Source organism: Triturus cristatus, chromosome 7 (genome assembly GCF_964204655.1).
Source record: "Triturus cristatus chromosome 7, aTriCri1.1, whole genome shotgun sequence".
In the NCBI taxonomy this organism is placed as follows: Eukaryota; Metazoa; Chordata; class Amphibia; order Caudata; family Salamandridae; genus Triturus; species Triturus cristatus.
The window spans coordinates 855,354,986-855,372,734 of record NC_140590.1 but is presented as its reverse complement, the minus strand read 5'-3'; the positions used below and the strand labels follow the sequence as shown (position 1 = coordinate 855,372,734).

Genomic DNA, 17,749 nt, shown 5'->3' with positions numbered 1-17,749 from the left:
TCACAGGAATTGACATCATTGAAAGTGGCATCACAAGAAGTGACATCAGCTCTAAAGCCCTCACATATATGTTTACCAGGTCTATCATGTGTAGGTTTGAGCACATTGCGAGGATAATAGCACAGTGAGCTGTGGAAGACGATATGTGACTTCTACACCTTGCAATCCCCCAGTGTCCTGTACATTCATTTACAAACTTATATAATTTATTGTACATGTAATATGCATGTGTTGATGTAAAGCGCTCTGACGCATTGCATTGGGAGGAGTAGGGCTATATAAGAAAAAAAATAGAGGTACTTAAATTATTTCAACACCTCCTCAGGTGTAGTAAGCTCTATGTAAATGCGATTTGCTATGTGTAAATACTGGAAAAGACCAACACATCTGACATTCCTACATTGCATGCATATCTCCTAAACAGGGACTGAACAAAGTGAAAAGCTGCCTCTCTTAAGTATATGTGAAGTCCTAACAAGGTTTCTTCTCCACTTCATTTGCATCAGGTGTGAGGCTTCTGACTGCTCCCAGCCAAGAGACTCAAACAAAAGGAGGCTTGATGACCCTTCAAATTCGGCCTTTGTTATGGGCCCAGCAGCAGTCTTAAATAAGAAAGCCTCGTCCCCGCCTGCACGTTGTTGCTTCTTGCAGATGGAAAGCAGACAATGTGCAGGCGCTGCTTAAAGTGCCCCGCTGTTTAGAATTACACCGGGACGAGTTCAGCACATTAGTCAGTGGGGTCTAAATTATTGGTAGGGTGGACAGCGTCCACCCTGTGAAAACAGTGGGTGGACGCCGTCCACTCGCGTGTACCCCCGACTCGTGCCCTGCTTCCCCATTATTAGTGTGCCCTGCTTCCCCATTATTAGTGTGTCCCGGTTAACCATCTGAATGAGAGAGAATTGGATTTTACTTGATTTGCTCCAGAAACATCAGGCCGGTAGGTATAAGTATGAGATGTATGTCCAGATTAATTCGTCTCTCAGGATCCGTTTACAGAGAAGAGCAGAAAAAGACTTGCAACATTGCTTGGATCGCTGTGCCGAACACTCCACTTTCCAAACGAGTAAACGTCAATATCTTAATATACTAATAATGGCGAAAACTTCCTTTAAGTGCTAGGGTAAGGAAGCTGGTACTTCAGAGAGGATCCAACAGTGTTAGTGTGTAAGATATGAGTGTCATGTTTATGTCCCACAGACAGGAAGCAGTAGCTGTCAGATTACCAAGGGTGTGCGCCACATGCCACAAAAGTCCTTCCGGCAGGTGACACAATGACAGCAGCACTGTGCACACTGGAAGAGCGGGGACTACTTGGACAGCAATTTGGGGCAAGAATAACACTACTGCAAGCCGATATGATACGAGTGCCGTCTCTGTCAGATGGGGGGGGTGGAGGGGGTAGAGAGGGTCTGTCAAAGACAAATAGATAAGCTGTCAGTATCAGCGTTTCTTAATGACAACTCTGCGGTCTCCGACAGTACCGTGCAGAGAAGGGGGGAGTGGTGGTTTTCAGACTGGTAGTGTTTAGGTATCCGACAGTACCGTGCAGAGAAGAAGGGGGAGTGGTGGTTGTCAGACTGGTAGTGTTTAGAGAGGAGAGTTATGGCACCTGAAAGCGGATTGTTATGACCCAACCCCATGGCAAAACTGAGGTTCACTCCTGCAACATCACACAGGCACTCCCTATAAGAGGGTCAGCCGCTGACTCAGAGTTCTAAAGCGGCCCCTCCCCTGGTCACATGCACGCGCGCAGACTCACAAATTTCTTGGACTTGCCGTCGCCCTCCTCTGGGTTCCGTGGTTTCTTCTTCTCCTTGGTGGTCCGTGCTGGGCCCGGAGGTCCGGAGCCCCCTCCTCGCTCCCCTCCACCATTTGGGGGCTCCATAGCCCCGGGTATGTCAGCCTCCGTTGGTTCCTCTAGTCACGCCTACAGGGCGGGAAACCGGTCAGCGACGCGTGCCCCAATATCCGCAATGAGCCCCAAACATCGGGTTGTAGATAATGAAAGGGAAGCAGCACCACCGCCCTAGTCCAGAACCGGGCGCGTGATCTCACGGGCACGAGTAGCGCGAGTCCAGTAGACAAATCCACTGAAAGAACCGGCACGCACCCCAGGTACGGGGGCAAGAGCGAGCTCGCACCCCGCTGACCAATCCGCTGATCCGGACGAGCTCGAGGCCCCAGGGGCAACAGCGGGCACGCGCTCAGCTAGCCAATCAAAGGACAGAGCGTGAGCCCCCTCCTCCGTCAAACTGTCACAGTACGCGACACCGCTGGGGACCCAACTCACGCTGTAGTTTCCTAAGTCAGTGTCTGGCAGGCCGGCTCTTCACAATATTCATGAGCTTGTTAGCATGACATAGGGAGTCCCTGATAGGTCGAAAGGTATGGGCGCAACAGGCTTTGAGCTCAACTCCAAAAAACTTCAACAGCTTCCGCGTTGTGAGGCTGTGATCGGGCTGTACCATTTGGCTACAGGAAGGGGGAGGGGCGAGATACTTCCTGGAGATGCCTGGAAACGGCCATGTCTGTGCAAGGGTGTGGCGAACGGCAGGTGAGGTCGTCGGCTCCCTCTGGTGGCGAAATTAGAGAACGCAGGAGTCTGAAAGTGAATTAAGGGAATTGAACAAAAAACATTCATGCTAACAGACCCGATGCACGTTGGTGTCTCCCGATTTACAAACCAAATGGCTTTAAATTAGGTTTATACCGCCTTAAACCGACACAATTTCAATGCAAGTGGATGTGGAAAATAAGTTCTCCCGATTTACATCTCTTTGTGCTTTCCTAATAAAATATTACAACGTATGCCAGCAAGTCGTATCGGGAAGAGTAGGACAAAGAGGCATTTCTACAGTATACAGCAACGGTGCATTGTTGGCATACCTAAAGATTAAAATATTTGTGATGAAGGGGGATCACACAAAGTAGGGTTGAGTAAGTACAGCACACCAACGCTTCCTCTCTGCCTTTTTATCCACTAAACATTTCCAACTGCCTGGGCTGTAAACCCCCCACACCAATCAACCAGTCAGCATTCCACCTACACATTTTAACACCCACCATTCCACTCCTACCACACATAACACGCCTCTCTCCTTATAACTAAAAAAAATAGATAAACATTAATACCACAATGCTAAAGCAGAAAATGCAGGACATAGTGCATAGAATAAAATGACACAATAAACTGTACAAAATAAAACATTGATACCACATTGCTAAATCAGAAAATGCAGAACAAAATGCATATAATAAAATGAAATAACAATCTGAACAAAGATGCCTGAGAAAGTGAAACACTGCACTGCAACTAAAGAACATAACTCTGCATAACAAAATTCATATAACAATGTAACATTTTACTTTGACAAAGTACACAAAAAGGATGGTCAAAAGCAAGCAACAAAGTCTACTCTGGTCAACATGGGGAAAATAAAATAAAGATCACCCTACCACATAATCCTCCAAATACTTCGGCTTAACACTCACTCTCCTGGATTTAATACTGGGAGACCTGGACCTGAAAGTATTGACTCCACTCCTTGGAGACTCGCAAGAACTACTCTGAATGATGGCCCCAGTAGCCCTGTCCTGACTCATTTGCTGTGGTGGTAGGAATCCCTGATGGTGGCGACAACGTAATTCCAACCACTAGTGCAGTCTGCTTTATTTTCAGATGTCATATCTTCACTCCTCATCTTGGCAACATTCCTTTTACTCCGCTACCTGCCATCCTTATCTTTGACCAAATATTTGGAAACTTCAACTACAGTAGTTTTGGGGAAATACATTGATATTTCCTTCTTAGCATCCAGCGGTTTCTTAACTCTTACTTGATCTCCCACCTAAAACTCCTCTACTGTAATGTTCTTAAAATGATCATATCTGACCTTACTCTTAACTTGTTGTTCTGCTAACTTAGTCTTTACATCATCCAAATTACACCAAGCATCCCCAGCAGACTGCATCCATTCAACTACCGACTGGTGAGACAACCTATTGATGGACCCTCTCCCCCTCAACAGCACAAACAGTGGGACTCCCGTGGTGGAGTGCAGACTATTGTGATACCTCCAAATCCTCTCTGACAGTGTCTTCACATCCAAATCCAGAGGAAAGTGGCAACTGAATGGTGTCTTTTAACATGCAGCTAACCCTCTCCACCATTCCATTAGCTTGGGTACAATACAGGGCTGGGGTAAAATGTTTAATCCCCCGAGACATCAAGAAATCTTGCATTTGCCTGGATTTAAACTGTGCCCCATTGTCCATGACCAACACTGAGGAGACATCCTCAAGGGAAACAACTTTTGAATTTTTTTTTTGTATTAGGCTCCTTTAAAAATGTATAAGCAACCCATTTGGATTGGTAATCCACCACAATCAAGGCAAATTTAAAATTTTCACCTACAATATTGATGGGTCCAATGAAGTCCACTCCCAATTTTTCCCATGGTGGGTTAAGATATTCAACAGAACACATGGGAATGATGAGAGTGCACAACAATTTATTTGTTAGGGAATACTCTGAACATCTAGTAAGAAACATCTCCACATCCGCATACATGCCTGGCCACAAATAGTACAGTATAATTCACTTCCTTGTCCCTTCTACACTAGTGTGTCCCTGAAGTGCCAATCCAATAAGTCTGCTTCTCAGCTTTCCTGGGGGAATGACCAATCTGCCCCTCATGACTAATTCTTTTTCTGCACTTAATTCCTCTCACACTTTGTTGAACCCCTTTAATTCATTATGTAATGAACCTTCTCTGTGACACCCCTGGGTGATTATGTCCGAGAATCTTTTCAAATCCTCATCTTTAATACAACTTGACTTCCAATCTTCTGCTGAAATAACTTTGTCTGTGACTGTTACACCATCGACAAGTGGTTTTGCCCTATTAGTCCAATATATTTGAGTGTAGACTATCGGGTGACAGTCTGTACCTTGAGCGATAGCGAGTTATTAGAAACACAGGGTATAATAAGGTACTGGGTTTATTTTAACGAATAAATGTCTCCAAATATAGTTACATTTAAATAAGGAGACGCAATTGTAGCATGAATATTAGGAAGAAGAGATCGATAACCAGATTGAAATTAGTACTGTATTTTTGGGAAAAAAAACAACCTCCATGTATCAGGGAGAAATGAGCGATATAAAAATCTATGCCATGCGAGTATAATGTAATTATACAGGATTTTAGACTACTAATTGACAGTTTGTACCTTTTTGATAATACCGATAGTTTTAAAAACATAATGTTTACTAAGGTCCTTTGTTATTTTAGCGAATAACGTCTCCAAGAACAATCATAGTGGAGTGGCAAAGCAAGGTTTACCGTTGGAAACAAACCAGATTTGAAAATCTTTTGATCAAATCAACGAACATTAGGCTCTATTTAAGGTATGCACAAAAAATTAGGAATTTGTGAAATAGCTTCAAAAAATCAAAGAAATCATGAGGTTTCTAAAAGTGCAATTAAAGATTGAATTTCTATTTATATAGTTTAAATCAAGGTAGAAACGGTTGCAGTACCTATAACGAAAGAAAATATATCAAATAAGACGTTAATCATCGATTAGAGGTATGCATGATATAGAGAGAATCAAATTAATCTGAGAATAACGAACTAATAACTGTATGAGTTTGATAAAATATTCTATGCTTTATTCATGTAGTTATAAACAAGGCAATGACGGTTGCTGAGATCAGTTCATAATTGCAAACCGAGGGGTTCATTTTTAAAGAACGTTCAAGGTAAGAGACAAAGGTCATCCTTGAACCTTGGCCTCTTGGAAATTAACAGTTGAGTGAAATGGATCTTGAGATAATATAGAATTAATAATACATATCGAATGTTTTGCCAAGTGGTTTGAGAGGAGAAAAGGACTATCTGGTTACCTTTCTTATATAAAATATTTCCATTAAGGAGTAGGGGACAAGTTGATTTGTCTTTGCCTCAAGTGAGTAACCTTTTCATTATATGTGGTTTTAGATAAGAAATTTTGATATTCACAAATCAAAGTAAAGGAATAAGTATTAAAGAGGTTTATACTACCCTAGTTTCCTTTAGCTTGAAGGAAGAGAAATGAAGTGTGAATGGTGTTCTCCATAGGTCCAAAGTAAGGGAAGATAGGTATGGGTTTGTTATATTGGCATATAATATTCTGTCTTTTTGATCTCTCATTTGGAGAGAAAAAAATATAACTTTGTAATTTAGATATTGTTCATTGCAGCATAAATATGTTTTGTATTGAAATTGGCACAATGTTATTGTATTTTTAATTCATTTATTTATTTTTGTAGATTTGAAATACGGGAGTGTCAGACCCAGGCTCGATTCTATGCACAGGAGCAGAACGCCGCAAGTTCCCAATGCCCCACCCAGGTTCTCCGGCTCCAGCAAGTACTGCACGGGCGCCAAACAAACCCAAAGGGGGGAAAGGGGATGGGACAGAGAAGAGACGGCCACACAGCTGCTAATCTTGTCTTGCTTCTGTATCTTCCTTCTGTCTTCTTCTGACTAGCGCAAGATCTTTGAGACTGTAAAATAAGATGACACTATTAGTCCTATATCTATCTGCTATTCTTCCTATTATACTTAATCTTCTTGCGACCTACCCAGTCTGTGTGTGACCCTTGCCTCTCTTCTGTAGTTTTTCTTTTTCTTGCTTCAATGTGCTGTAACTAAAGTTTTAAGAGTGTTAATTCTGCGTAGGATTTTCTCTCTTTCTCAACTCTATTCTTTATTCACAGGTTCCTCACCAATTATGTATACAGCTGGGCGTTACAAGGGATTCTGTGATGGTGAGTATCAATTCAGTCTTGCTTCACCCCTTTTTATTTTGAGGAATAAACTATCTTTTTCTTTCTCTACTGTCTTAATTCTTTTTGAATGTATTTAATTGTTCGTGTATTCTTCTCAGTAGTTTTCTTTATCTTTTCCGCTGGTATCTTAACTCATAGAATGTCTTTCAGCAACTAATTTAAATTACTAGTTAGTCTGCTGCACTTTTATGTTTAACACGTAGCTTGTGCTGTCTCCGCTTTTCTTTAACTCTAGATAACTAGACCTTAAACCTCACAGTGTTCTCTCTCAATAATGCGCTTGACTGCTGACAAGACACTTCGACATTTCTCCTAGCACATGCCTCAAATGCTCCTCACGGAACAGTCTTACCGCGTTTCTCCGACGACTAGTTCCACACAGGACGGCCTAAGACTCTCCTCAGACGACCTCCACAGGAATTCTGGAACAGGAAAATCTGTATTCGCGGTGCGCGACAAAGTTTCCCTGTCTATCTTCGCGACGCACCTTAGCAACCTACTCTTCCTCAGTACTCAGGTGAAGTGCGCCACAGCACGGGCGCTTCACCTGGATCTTCCAGATTGCGAGTGAGCGCTAGAACGCTAACCCGCTGTCCTAACTGGAAACTCCTGGCGGCCATCTTAGAATCAGTATTTGTCAGCGTTTTACATAAGCTCTTAGCCTTCCTGATTCTTCCTCTTGTCTTGACCAATACGGAGTTCACCAACAGTGTTTTCTTGACTCGAGGTTTGACAATCCTGACAGGGAGTAACAAAATCCATTGTCTTGATAAAGAAGGTCCTATACGAATATTCCTTTGAAACGCGTCAACGCTTTTTTATGTAGCCACAAATTTGGTTGTATCAACATTTCCCTAGATATATAATACTTAGGAGATATTGGGGTTTATGTGGTCAAATAAATTCACCTGTTGTGGCAAATAATGACAAAGGGTACTGTCTAGGTAGTATACTCTTGTGTATAATTTGTGGTGGACAGCAACTTGATAAGTTGGTTTTACTATTGATTATATTGTAATTGTTGTAATGTTTTTATTGGATAAAATTGCATCTCATTGTGTTTAATTTGAGAAATAAATTGTTTTTATGAATTTTTAAGTATTACTGTATTAATGTCAAATATTTGTGCCAATACGTAACAAATTCAGAGGGGGGTGGATCTGGTTTATTGGACCTGAATGAATGAGTTTCAGAGTGCTAGTGAGAATTAATGTGTGGAAAATTAGTTCACCCAGAGGACATTTCTGTTTAAAAAACTGTTACACCATCCACAAAACCCAACACCAGTTGTTCTTTTCAGTTCACATTATCTGCATCCATAGGACACCTAGACAAGAAATTTGCCGTGCAGTTTTTCCCTCCAGGTATGTGTTTGACCTTGAAATTGTACTCGTACATTTTGGATAGCAATCTGTCCAAGCTGGGACTGGCATTCCCCAAGCTCTTGTCATTTAACAATGACTCCAAATGCATGTGATCTGTCACCATCACAAATTCGTTTCCCTACAAATAGATTGCAAAATGCTGTGTCGACCAGAAACATGTCAGTGCCTCCCTTTCAATCAGGCTGTAGTTCTTCTCAGCACACGTCAACCTCCTGGAGGCAAAAGCAATCGTGTTCTCCTTCCCTCCCACCTTCTGACTTAACACTGCCTCTAGGCCCATACTACTCGTATCAACAGTGACCACTGCAGGAACATCGTCTCTGAATGTTTGAAGAGCAAGCCCCAAGATAATCATGTCCTTCAATTGATTGAACGTGTCTAATTGTTCCTGTTCCTTTACAAATTTTACCCCTGACCTGAATAATTTTCTAAGAGATTCTGTTTGTAATACAAAATTCTTGCACAAATCTGGAGTAATACTGATAAATAAACCTAAAAACACCTTAGATGATATTTGTCGGAAAGAGATGAACAATCCCTGATGGCTTTTAATAGGTCTTTCTCAGGTGAAATCCCTGCCACTGAAAAGTTGTGGCCCAAGTATTGTACCTTGTCAACCAAGAACTTGTGTCAGGACTTGTGGTTCTTGTGCCCAATTCACGCTGCCATATGCACCTCAGGACAAAGAGTGGCAAAAGCCATGTTCGAGGTGGCCGTCAGTGGTGAAACTACTGTCATGAACGTATGCTCGTGAATCGAAAGGGATCCATTCCAAGATGGCCGCTGCATGATACAAGGACCAGGGACTGTTAATCTTGGTCGTCCTCGCTGCAAGCGGGACCTGACAGCATATACAGATGCCCGAAGCCTAAAGCGAGCATCTACTGTTTTGCTGTCCTAAATCTGACCTGGCATCTCTGTTTGGGAAGCATTCTGTGACCTGCCCTGTGGTGTTTGAGTGGCTGGAAGGTCTGGCACTTCGGAGTACACTGACGAGTGCACTTGGCTCAGAAAGCATCTAGTGCAGAGTGAGTTTCATGACGTACTGTTTGGTAACACGTTATTATTGCTACCCGCTTACTCTTGGACAGCACTACCTGCGTGTGTTGATAAGGCTTTCTAACTGGTTACAGGCTTTCCGTGTTAGTTACTATTCAGCGCTCCTTTTGTCAATTGCAGTTTAGCAATACGGACAGTGTGCCACGCACCGCACGTTGAGCTAAACAGTCAGAAGGCAATGTTCATGGAGGGGATTATGTGCCTCAAAGGTTCTCAGTACAAATGAATGCTTATCAGCGCTGATAAGGGGTGGTTGACTTTTGTTTAATGTTCACTGTGTTTTATTTTGGCATATTTTAGTTCATTGTAAAATACCACAGTGTGTTTCAGTTTGTTATGGAAAGTCATGATGCAACCTCAAAGAAATTCATGTTTAAAAAATGAATGCATTTCTTATGATATAATATGATATATAGTTAAATGTGTTAACTCAAACATTGTTTTTGATATTCCTTGAAATCAGCAGATAGCTTATGATATGCTTTAACCATGGAACAACATGCGATCAATGTGCCATGTACACTGTGGTAAGAGTCTGGTCTGAGTATGACAATACACCTGCATTCTAGTTGGTTGACTTTTTTGTCTTTCAGATTTCCTTCCCTGGTGCACCTACCCTAATTTTCCTTCCCCCTGTCTGGCCACCCTGTGACTCTGTTCTTATTTAATCAGAGTCGGAGCTGCTGGAAGGTGGGTCTCTGGGTGGTTACTGTTCCTGAGGATCTCGGGCCTTGACAACTTGCATTTCTCTTGTTTCAGTGTAAAGCCATAGCTATGCAATACTCCCAACACTGTATCTAATAACTTAAGATGAGACTGGACCACGTCTGTGAATAACAAGATCCTGATAGGCTAAAACTCCCTCCAGTCCTCTCAGTATTTTGTACATATGTTTTTGGAACACCGATACGGCTGAGGCCAGCCCAAACGGCATTCACGGAATTGTAAATGCCCCAAAAGGAGTGTTGAAAGCTGTGAGCAAACAGGAATCCTGCAATATTTCTACCTGGTGATATGCTGCCTTTAAGTCTTGGGTAGAGAACATTTTAGCTCTACCCAACTGAGCTAACCTCATGTATTTTGGGGAGGGGAGCACTCAACTAAAATGTTCCTGCTTAACGTCCAAAGGTTCACACAAAATCTCAAGTCGCCTGATTTTTTCAAAGCTACTACAATTGGAGATATCCATTGTGAAGAATCTCTGAGTTCTATAAATTTGTCTGCACATAGTTTCTTCATATACTCCTCCAACCCTTCTCCTTATACTTAAGGGTATGCGCCGTACTTTGTGCATTACAGGCAATGTGCCCGGCTTGAGAATAATGCGATGCTCAAACCTTTTTACCAGTCCTAACTTCTCTAGAAACAATGCCTTTTGTTTTTTCAAGCTCCATTAAGGGACAAATCTTGTAATTCAGTATCCCTCACCGTGACAATAGAAACTTCCAAAGAAATGGGATACTTAGTGCCTGGTCTTAACGTCATCCCAAATAAAACCTTGATCTCTCCATCCTAGAATTTTGTAACCCTCTTTGCCACATACACTTTAGTGTGAATCTCTCTGTATTGGAACGTAACACTTTCCTTGAGTTACCCCACAATGTCAATCTCCTGGCCACCAAATGCAACTGTGTGAATGTCTGCACTATCCAATGTTATATGTGCCCATTCTTGCTCAAATAACTTGTCTGAAATGATAGTGTGGGAGAACCTGAGTCCTCCTTCACTACCAATGGTACCTTCCCAATGAATACCTCACACTTGGGATCCCCTTTCTCCTAACTACCCACCCAAGTGTCTACCATTTTTACTGACAATACTACCGTACTATCTGAATTGGTGTTGTTCTGGAGCGATTAGCACATTCCCCCACAAATACTACTTTCTGTGTATTATGGCACACTCTAGCAAAGTGCCCAGACTTCTTGCATTTGAGACAAGTTTTACCCAAGGCTGGACAACTTTTGAAACGAACAATCTAACCTTTGGACCCACACCTGACATTGCTATTTGTTACTTTGCCCTGGCTTTTAATTTCAGTGTTGTACATAGGTTTAGGCGCAGGTCGCACCACACCCACTGCTTCAGAGACATGTTGTTCATCCATTCCCAATTCTCTGAAGGCATTACAGATCGCTGTATTCCTCTTGCAATCTCTAAAGTTTTTTCAAGAGATGTATTGTATTGTATTGTATTGGTGCTTATATAGCGCTCTGTCACCCCACGGGTATCCTGGCGCTCTGATAAAACCAATATCACTGATGCTGAGAGATTAGGCAGGATACTGGAAAAAGCCAAGTCTTGAGGCTTTTTCTGAATTCCATTAAGGAGTCAATCTGTCTGATCCTCAGTGGGAGCTCGTTCCACATCCGAGCACCCACCACACTAAAAGCCCTCCCGCCCATTTTGGCATGTTTGAATCTTGGTTTTACCAACAGATTGGCGCTGGAGGAGCGCAACTGTCTCTGGGGGAGATACCAAGTAAATCTTTCCTGAAGAGGGACCGGGCCCCTCCCATGTGTTGCTCTATGAATCAGGCAAAGGGATTTAAAAAGGACCCTTTCCCTGACTGGCAGCCAGTGGAGCTCTCTCAGAGCCTGAGTAGAAGAGGAGTCGCGCCTACGGTTTAGCGCAAGCTTCGCTGCAGCCGACTGAACTATCTGCAGCCCCTGCAGGATGTATTGAGGGGCTCCTAAATACAGAGAGTTGCAATAATCCAATCTGCTCAGTACCGTGCTCCTTACAATCGTAGCTCGCATGTCCTCTGGCAACAGCGGAAGGATCCGACGTAGTAGCCGCAGTAGCCCAAAGCACACGCTGGCTGTCTTACTTGCCTGCGAGTCCATTTGGAGGTTATTATCAAACAGGAACCCGAGGTTACGTATTGTATTGGCTGGGGCCAGTGGAGCCTCCTCCGGGGCGAGCCTAAACTCCACCGGCAAGTGTTGGATCAGCCTTATCGGTGAGTAATACAATACCTCTGTCTTTCCTCCATTAAATTGCAAAGAATTTCTCTGCAGCCAGTCTGTGGTCAGACACATACAATTTTGGAATTGTTTCAAGGGGCCCGCCTGCTTCACCTCCAGCGAAAAGGCCAGTTGCGTGTCGTCTGCGTAATTGACTAACTCAACCCCAAACGCCTTGATAATCGAGAATAATGGCTGTAGATATATATTAAAAAGAATGGGGCTGATACTGGAACCCTGTGGTACCCCATAGGCTATGGGGGATTTTCCAGAGGAAAACAATCCCAGGGTTACCACCTGTTGTCTCCCCACCAAGTAAGAGTGAAGCCACTGCAGTGCTCGGCCCTTTACCCCTATTCCTTCCAGACGCTTAAGCAGATTTGGGTGACTTACTGTGTCGAATGCGGCTGACATGTCCAGGAGCACCAAAACAGCGGTGCTCCCATTGTCAGCCCGCATTCGCAGATTATCCATCATGGTTATCAGGGCCGACTCCATCCCGTGACCGGGACGGAAGCCAAACTGGTCCCTGTCCAGCAAGTGATGTTCCTCCAGATAATTTGAGAGAGATCTACTCACAGCCTTTTCCAAGATCTTAATAGGAAAAGGGAGGAGGGAAATAGGCCGGAAATTAGCCGGGTTAGTTGGATCCAGAGCAGGCTTTTTAATAAGAGGGGACACCACCACCTGCTTCCATCCCTCTGGGACTGAGCCTTCTTCCAAAGATTGGTTACAGATCTGACGCAGCCAAGGAAAAGTCAGGTGGCCATATGACTTCCACACTTTCTGGGGCAGCGGGTCAAGGGGCGAGCCAGAGGAAATACTGTACACCATTGTGTCGAAAGTAAGGTCTGTAAAGGTAGGAAAGGTGACCAAGGAGCATTGCTGGCCCTGGGTCCCCTTAATTACCTCTTTACCAGGGTCCTGAGCAGCCACTTCGTTGTCCTTAAAGAGGTCAACGATCTTTGCCACTTTATCCTTAAAGTGGGTGGCAATCTCGTCACACAGCTTTTGTGAGGCCTCTACTTTATTCTCCAAGCATGTTGGAGCTGAAATAGCTCTTACAATTCAAAAAAGTTCTTTAATCCCATTTGGTGCTTGCACAATGGATTTAGCATAAAAATTGGCTTTACTTTCCAGGATAAGCCGCTTATACCTTCTCTGTGCTGACTTTAATGCTAGCTTGTCCCCGTCCAAATACCCCTTCCTCCATTTCCTTTCGGCCTTCTTGCACTGTAGTCTTGACTGTCTCAGATCTTCATTATACCAAGGTGCTGAAATTGTATTCCTAGTTTTTATTTTTTTCAGCGGAATTAAATGATCCAGAGCATCCGTTATAAACTTCTGATAGATGTTATAATTATCCTCAACCGTACTGGATGCCTGGAATGGGCTCACTGTGGGTGGGATTAAGAGGGCACCTGTCCTCGCTAATTTAATCCAGTTTCTGCCTTTCCGAAACGACACAGCAGTTTTGGCTTGGCCATGATTGTCAGCTAACCGTATTTTGAAATGGATAAGGTAGTGGTCTGTCCATATTTGGGGGATAATATTTAAAAGTTCCGCCTCTGACTCGTTTACAAATAAAAGATCAAGTATGTGTCCTCCTCGGTGAGTCGGGGAGGTAACTAGTTGTTGGAGACTAAGATTATTACATGTGTACTTCAAGTCTCTCAGCTGGTTCTTCGTGCTAGCATTCTCCCACAAATTGAAGTCGCCCAAGACGACCAATTTAGAATGTGATAAAGATAGTGTTCAGGAGGGACTGCTGTAAAGTGGTACTCCCTGGAGGACGATAACAGAGCAGTCCTGTGAAAAGACTACCTCTATCTTCCTGAAGCATGAATCCCATCAATTCAATTCCCTCTAGCTCATCCAACTGTAGCAGAGTGAAATTGAATTCCTCTCTAAAAATCAGTCCCACCCCTCCTCCTTTACCCTCCTTCCTAGGTTTGTGTATGATTTTAAATCCGTCCGGACAGGCGAGGCCTATCTCTACGGCTGATTCTGCTCTGATCCGTAAGAAACAGGGCATCAAGCTTCATGTCATCAATCAGTAGCGCAATTTCAGTATGATGCTTTACTAAAGACCTGCTGTTTATCAGCCCGCAGTTAAGGTAACTGGACATGTTAGTGCGCCTATTTTCTATGTCCAGCCCCAGGTCATCAGCATTAACGTCCACATCAGTGTTGTTAGCAGCGGCAATGTCTGCCCTGCTACCTATCTCCAACAGCTGTTTTTTGGAGTAAGTATGGCGTGCCTTATTAATTTTACAGGCACCGCACGTCGTCCTGGACTCGTCCGGGACGCGGACGGGCGCAGACGGGCTTGCCTCTGGCGTTCCTCTGGCGCGCCATCAATGCGCCCGCTGCGCGCTTGCATTGGCCTGCTTATGTAGTCTGCCGTCTGAAACTCAAGCGCGCACACCAATATGGCGCCCAGCTTCTGTCCCAGACTGTCCCAAGATGGCGCTCGTGAGGCGTGAATGAAAGATAGAGCCCCACTCTAAACAGCAGGTGAGTGATTCGTTTTTTAAAATGAGGGTATGCGGAGGGAGAGGCCGATAAGGTTAAAAATATATAAGCAGTAAAAGACCTAGTATGGTCGGTAGAACCAGCAGCAAGTTACCAGCCCCTAAAATACCTGTAGTAACCCCCGTGTCAATCCACTCTGCAAGTAGCGCGTTTAAATCAAATGTAAACTGCGCGCTTGCATTGGCCTGCTTATGTAGTCTGCCGTCTGAAACACTAGCGCGCACACCAATATGGCGCCCAGCTTCTGTCCCAGACTGTCCCAAGATGGCGCTCGTGAGGCGTGAATGAAAGATTGAGCCCTGCTCTAAACAGCAGGTGAGTGATTCGTTTTTTAAAATGAGGGTATGCGGAGGGAGAGGCCGATAAGGTTAAAAATATATAAGCAGTAAAAGACCTAGTACGGTCGGTAGAACCAGCAGCAAGTTACCAGCCCCTAAAATACCTGTAGTAACCCCCATGTCAATCCACTCTGCAAGTAACGCGTTTAAATCAAATGATGGATTCCTGCAGCACAAAATTCTCTCTTGTATCTTGTTATCAAAATAATTGACCACTATCTCGTCCCTCAGATAGTTATCTAGAGGACCCTAAAACTCATATGTTGAAGCCAACACCCTCAGCTCCGCAAAAAAATGTGTCCTTATATTGTTTACGTGTGAAAAATCGATGTCTTTCCACTATGATGCTTAAATCGTTTCGAAACTGGTTTTCCAGTCTGTTTTTTAGCCTCCGTCTAAACATTCCATTCTGTTGAGGACGGTGGCCACTATTGAGGTTGCTGATCAAAAATTCTTTGCCTTCAGATCCTAAGCAGTTGTACAGTATGGCCTTCTTTCTAATCACAGGAAACTCCACACAGTCAATGGCTAGTAAATAACTCTCAAAGGTTTTTAACCATTGATTCACTTTAAGTCTAGGCGTGTCTGGTTCAAGTAGAAAGGATATTGGTAGGTTTGCAGTTTGCATGTTGAAAGTAAAATGCACTTAGAAATAACAATATACATAAAGTTTCAAATTCGAATGAATTGACTGTATAATGAAATAGTACTTGAAATAGCAACAAAGAACAACCAGGTATTTTAGCAAACGTCCTGATGCAGGATCCACTGAGCAGAGCTTAAAAAAGAAAATATGTCAGAGAGCACCAATAGCCACAGACAGCCAATTACAGTGTTTTCTTCTGGGATCACCCCATGATGAAGCAGCTTGTATCGACAAATCAGTACCTTCTTTTGTAACAAGATTCCAATAAATGAGTTCATCCGTGATGCACTTTTCCGTCAAAAATCAAATTTTTGCTGAACTGGGTTCTCTAGCGGGCGTGGAGGATCAATCCCTGCCACGCTGTGGAACCAGAAGCAAGTAAGTGCTTGGAACAATCGTAATTTTAATTGAGGAATGATAGAGTCACATTATTTTCCCTTTAGAATTCTTTTTTTTTAAACTCCGCGTGCTTTCTAGCGATTGCTCGACTGCGGATCTTGGAATGCAGACGGGGATCAAGCTATGACCATGCATGTATATGTTGCATGGGCTGGCTGTTTCAATGTTCAGCCAGTTAACAAAGACTCGAGCAAGGCAATACTCGTGTCGCCCTTACGCCCTGCTCCTGCAGTGCGGCGGCTGTTTGTCAGTGTACTGATGGTTACAAAAGCTCGAGCTGAGGCAATGCTCCTTCGGCGAAGCAGTGGGCCAATAACTAGGGGTGGGCAGAATACTCCACTCTGCCAGCGGAGCGGATAAAGCCAGCCACCCCGCTCCCCGGCCTGGTCCCTGCTTCTGAAAGCAGCCAGGCCAGGGAGAGACTCCCCAGGCCCCGTTGGTCCCCTGTCCCCAGCGTCAGAACCCTCGGCTGGCCTGCAGGACGGGGGGCTCCGGCACCCTGGGGCACGCCGGACGGAGCTCGAGCCCCGGGCCCAGGCCCAGATTCCGAACCCTAGCCAGGCTGGAGAATGCCTCCCCGGGCCCCCCCTTTCCCAGCGCCCGGACCCACGGCTGGCTTGTAGTACGGGAGGCTCCCGCACCCCGGGGCCCACCGGACGGAGCACGAGCACCTGGCCCAGATTCCAAACCCTAGCCAGGCCGGGGAGAGCCTCCCCTGGCCACAGTGGACCCCCTTCCCCAGCACCTAGACCCTCGGCTGGCTTGCAGGACGGTGGGCTCCCGCACCCCGGGACCCGTCAGACGAAGCACGAGCCCCGGGCTTGGTCCCAGCTTCTGAACGCTAGCCAGGCCGGGGAGAGCCTCCCCGGACCCGGTGGACCCCCGTCCCCAGTGCCCTGACCCTCAGCTGGCTTGCAGGATGGGGGGGCTACCGCACCCCGGGACCCGCCAGATGAAGCACGAGCCCCGGGCCTGGTCCCAGCTTCTGAACCCTAGCCAGGCCGGGGAGAGCCTCCCCGGGCCCCGGTGGACCCCCGTCCCCAGCGCCCTGACCCTCAGCTGGCTTGCAGGATGGGGGGGCTACCACACCCTGGGACCCTGGGACGAAGCACGTGCCCCAGGTGCGGTCCCTGCTTCCGAACCCTAGCCAGGCCGGGGAGAGCCTCCCCGGGCCCGGTGGACCCCCGTCCCCAGCGTTTGGACCCTCGGCTGGCTTGCAGGATGGGGGGATACTGCACCCTGGGACACTGAGATGGAGCACGAGCCCCGGGCCCGGTCACAGCTTCTTAACCCTAGCCAGGCCAAGGAGAGCCTCCCCAGGCCCCGTTGGTCCCCTGTCCCCAGCATCCGGACCCTCGGCTGGCCTGCAGGATGGGGGGCTCCTGAACCCTGGGGCACGCCGGACGGAGCTCGAGCCCCGGGCCCAGGCCCAGCTTCCGAACCCTAGCCAGGCCGGGGAGAGCCTCCCCGGGCCCCCCCTTTCCCAGCGCCCGGACCCACAGCTGGCTTGTAGTACGGGGGCTCCCGCACCCCGGGGACCACCGGACGGAGCATGAGCCCCTGGCCCAGCTTCCAAACCCTAG

At 45.6% G+C, this 17,749-nt stretch overlaps 1 protein-coding gene across 1 annotated transcript in view; it reads right to left on the bottom strand.

Annotated features, from left to right (window-relative positions):
* DIAPH1 (diaphanous related formin 1) overlaps positions 1-2,440 on the bottom strand; it is an 867,093-nt gene extending 864,653 nt beyond the window's left edge. The window contains exon 1 of the mRNA XM_085617784.1: positions 1,763-2,440. Within this exon, the coding sequence (XP_085473910.1) occupies positions 1,763-1,888 (126 nt within the window). The 5' untranslated portion in view covers positions 1,889-2,440. The remainder of the gene's footprint in view (positions 1-1,762) is intronic.
* Between the last annotated feature and the right edge of the window lie 15,309 nt (positions 2,441-17,749).